The following is a 4,393-nucleotide window of genomic DNA, read 5'->3' as shown; positions in this document are numbered from 1 at the left end:
AGTATTGTACCGAGCATTATTGTATAATAAATTTCTTCTTGTCAGGTAAAAACTCTTCTGGTTCAACATACTTTATTTTCATCGCTTTTAGACAAATATGTCATGACCTTCAGCTATAGGTATAGCACTTTTCCAAAATAAATAATAATAATAATAATATTCAAAGAATACAAAGCGCGAACCCCTGCAACTGTCATCAAAGACGGAAGAAAAGAGTGATGTTTAAACATAACATCACCTGCTGAGAGCTAGAAAGTCTTTAACGCGAAAGTCGATACATAAAAGTGTGTTTTCATCCAGTTTTTATTTAAGTAGGAAAACGATTTAAATAGCGCCTCAGAAACACAGACTGAGAAATGGGTGAAGTTTCCCGCGGAGCATACTCTCTGTTGATTCTACTACTTTATAGTAGTTTACATCCATCTCTTTTTGGTGTGAAAAAGATAAACCGCGGGTCCAATTCTTTGCATTTCTGTTAATAGTACAAGTAACGTTCTCCTGTTTAAGGTGATACGGTCAACGGCAAGTTCGTGTTCGTACTTGCTGTAGGAATATAACCATCACAACATTTCAGCATAAATGACGCCATTACGTTCTTGATCAGCGGTATTTCCTCGTAAAACGGAAAAGGTCCGTCACTCGTGCTTCCCTGGCAGACCCTTGTAGGTTGGATCATAAGTTGGTCTGCCATCGTTTTTACGTTGAAAATATATTGGTTGAAGTTAAAATAAACCTTGTAACAGTCAATTTGCTGGAAGGTGGTGTATCCGGAGATGGGAATACTATTCGCGGGCAGGTGGAAATTGGGAATCTTGACCTCGTGAAAAGCAGATTTTGAAGTTATCCTGGGAAAACCTGAAGTTTGTACTCTCGTGACTTGTGTTTCGACAGTCGCCACTAAAGCGGAGGATGTTTCCTTGTTAACTTTTCCGCCAGCAGATGATTTTTCTGTTGTTGTAGAAACGGTCCCACCTGTGTGTCCAGTGTTATTAGTTCCATGCCCAACAGTAGCTCCCTTCTTTCCAATGTCGCCGCCACCTTGTGTACCTCCTTCCATCACAGTCGCCGCATCCACAGTTTCTTTGTTCTCTTTGTTATCTTGCTTTAACACTCTTACGACGACTATGTTTGGTTCCTCGTCATCTCCACTGGAGCTAAATTTAAACAGTATTTTCATAAGTAGGTTTCTACGCGGCGTTCAAAAGTAAAACCTTTGGATTTCAAGTGATGTTTTCATGCTGTCAATTAGGTCTTAAATATGGCATAGCTAGAATCATGGGATTAGTGAATGTATAAACAATAGTCTCATATGTGCACAGATGTTTGACCTTGGGTATTAACTGTTCCGAGAAGCTTACAGTTTTTCTCGAGCTTTTGATAAACTGTCCATTTTTATGAGCAGATCATTTTCTCGGACAAATATCCTTACATAGTTTTGAAGTCAAATGAAATTATTGTTTTAATTTATTATCCGTCAAATATTTTCACACAATGGATAAATCTTGACGAAACTGTCAAACGTGAAAGTTAGTCTTGCCAGCATTAAAAACCTCTCTAGTCTGTTAAAAAAAGTCAAATTCAATTCGATTAGAAAAAAACTAGTGATCGACGAAAAATAAAAGTACAAACTGAAAATTATGTTAGAAATTCACCATTGTCGATATTAAATGCGTTATAATTAAGTTTTTTAATAAAGTCGCCTGATTCTCAGACAGTACGAGGTCGTTCGCTCTCACTCAGAAGGGACTCAGAGTACGAGTGACTTAGATTGGACCGAATCAGGCTATAACAGGCTATTTACACTGTACTGTAAATTCGCCAAGTTTTCTCACGCGCGCTTAATAAGATCGACAACAATGTGACTTAATAGCCATCAGAACGTAAAATTATGGTGACCCAAATAAAGGCTACAAAGGAGAATTATTAAGATGATAGCAACTTAATTTCACTCCCGAATTGGCTACAGAGTTCCCGAGCCGCAAGCAAGGATCGATTTTATCAACCATTCGAGGGAGAGAAATAACATGCTATAATCTTTACCAGATTATAAAAGGTTTGAATTTATTCCTTTTATGAAATTGCTAAGTGAAAAAATGCAAAGGAGCGAGCCTAAGACAACATCTTTTATCGTGCGCATACTAAAATCCGTCGACGCGTGCTTCTACGTCATGAATTTTTTTATACCTTGATAAGAAATAACTTTTTCTACAAGAAAGATACCCGTACTTGTTGTGTGTTGTGTGTTGTGTGATGTGGTACCGTGTGTCGACTTGGGTACTAAACAAGCATGGTCTAAGGAACGGTTACAAGGTAGTGGTACCGCGCTTTTACACCAACTTTATGAAGCACTCTATCGCGCACAGGGGATCCGTTATTTGGAACGCCCTCTCACAACGACTATACGGTAAAACTTGTAATTTTAAGTCGTTTTTTAACATAGTGAGATGCAAGAACATTCTTAAAAATATTAGCTTCGAGGCGTTATCCGCGCAGACTGTCATACTGAACGATGATGATTTTAAATTTTATTGAATTTTTAAATTGTTGTTATAATAGTGAATTTTTTCTATCTTAATATTTTTAGGATGTCTTTTTATATGTCTTTTTAAACTTTTAATTTGTACACGGCCCCACAAGCTTTTAGCTTTAAACTTTTTACCGTGGTTAAATAAAGTTGTTATTATCATTATCATTATTATTATTATTTTTATTATTATTATTATTATTATTATTATTATTATTATTATTATTATTATTATTATTATTATATTACTGTTATTTATTTCCCGTTTGCTTTATAACTGAATCAGTGCGAATCTGAAACTAAATCAATGCCACCAGATACCACAAACCTCATGTTACTTGTTTGTTGTTAACATCCTTACCTTGAATCAGAGAAACACCTTCTGTAGATCCCAACAACTACTATCAAAGCAAATATGGCAATGATGATTATAACTATTTTTTGCCAGTTTTTCTTCAGCCATTTGTAAACGGAACTTGCTTTTTTTGCCTTGTCCTTTAGCGCATTCACCTCGTCACCTTTAAACAAAAGAAAACGCCGAAGGCATTCACAACTTATTTGACGGAGACAATCAGATAATTAACTGTTAAAGAGCTAATCCCTTTCCGAGAGATTTCGTTTTAACGTTAAAGTGGCCCTGGAAACCAGACAGGTTCAGACGTTTGCTCTGATAAAATGCGCGCGCGCGAAATTTTGCTATGATCATCGCCATAGAAACCTAAAGCCGTCACGTCACTTTTCCTTAGACTACGTTTACACGGGACCGGACCGGTTCGGCTTCTGTTTACACGGGACCGTTCTGGAACCGGTCCGGAACGGATCCAAACTGGACCTGCTATTTTGCAGGACCAGTTTTGGATCCGTTCCGGACCGGTTCCAGAACGGTCCCGTATAAACAGAAGGCCTATCCGGTCCGAAAATCGGGCCTGATCCGTTCCGAACTGGTCCCGTGTAAACATAGCCTTAGTTGACGTGCAGAATATCCCAATTGTTACGTCACACAACGAAAGAATCAATTGTGGGGAGATATGCCTTTTCGCGTGCTAGATATATAATATAGTAATCAAGAGCTAAAGACCTCTGACGCGATTTCCTACTCTTTGAGTTTATTTCACTGCGTACAGAACTAACTGATTTTCGGGTAAAGCATATTGCCGGTCGAAGGAAAATCTACGGTCAGGGTGTTTTCAGAAATCTTACCAACTCCTCTTCTAAACTGCCGTTTACCCAGGAGTTCAGTCTTGTTTTTGCTTTCTTGACTGTTTGTTTGATGATCCCAGCGTTGCGCATTACTTGCTATACCTAAGATAAAAAGAGCTGCCTCATAAGAATCGTCCAAGTAATATTTAGTAAAAAATCATTCACTGAGAAATACCAAGTGAAAACTACAAACCTGTATTAGTACTTGATTCGTCGGTCGTCAAACTACAACAAATTCGCGATTCCAAATTTAACAAAACGACTACTGCTACCACAATAAACAGAGCTCTTCGCCACATCATTTCGACACAAGGCCATGTAGGGCTTGAAATATTTCGATTCTTAATTAACAGGCCATAGAATTTAAGTGTAACGAGATTGGAATTCGAAACGTGCGTGCGAACGGCTGTAATCGTTGTCACTTGTTACGTTTTGATCATTCAATTAATATAGATGACGTAAATAATTTTTAATTATGCAAACTGCTCTTTCGGGCTTAGGTGATTCCATTGAAAAAGAATTTGTAATCAAAATTTGTTAAAACTTTGCAGCACAGTTGTTAATTACAACTAGTACATCAAATAAAGGAAATAAAAAGAGGGGATCACCATGCACTCTAGAGCTATATTTTATAAGTACTTTGCTAGTTTTAAAAGCAATATTAAAAAT

The 4,393-nt window shown here is 37.4% G+C and overlaps 1 protein-coding gene across 1 annotated transcript; it reads right to left on the bottom strand.

The window, feature by feature from the left end:
* LOC144642002 (uncharacterized) lies at window positions 1-4,145 on the bottom strand. Its single transcript, XM_078501008.1, has 4 exons — window positions 3,918-4,145; window positions 3,725-3,826; window positions 2,886-3,042; window positions 1-1,154 (listed from the first exon to the last, which is right to left on the bottom strand). Exons 1-4 carry the CDS (start codon window positions 4,024-4,026, stop codon window positions 503-505), a joined length of 1,020 nt encoding a protein of 339 aa, XP_078357134.1. The 5' UTR covers window positions 4,027-4,145; the 3' UTR covers window positions 1-502.
* Between the last annotated feature and the right edge of the window lie 248 nt (window positions 4,146-4,393).

Source organism: Oculina patagonica, chromosome 2 (genome assembly GCF_052425735.1).
Source record: "Oculina patagonica isolate OP01 chromosome 2, crgOcupat, whole genome shotgun sequence".
In the NCBI taxonomy this organism is placed as follows: Eukaryota; Metazoa; Cnidaria; class Anthozoa; order Scleractinia; family Oculinidae; genus Oculina; species Oculina patagonica.
Note: the sequence above shows the minus strand (reverse complement) of the source record. Positions and strands in the feature narration are given on the sequence as shown.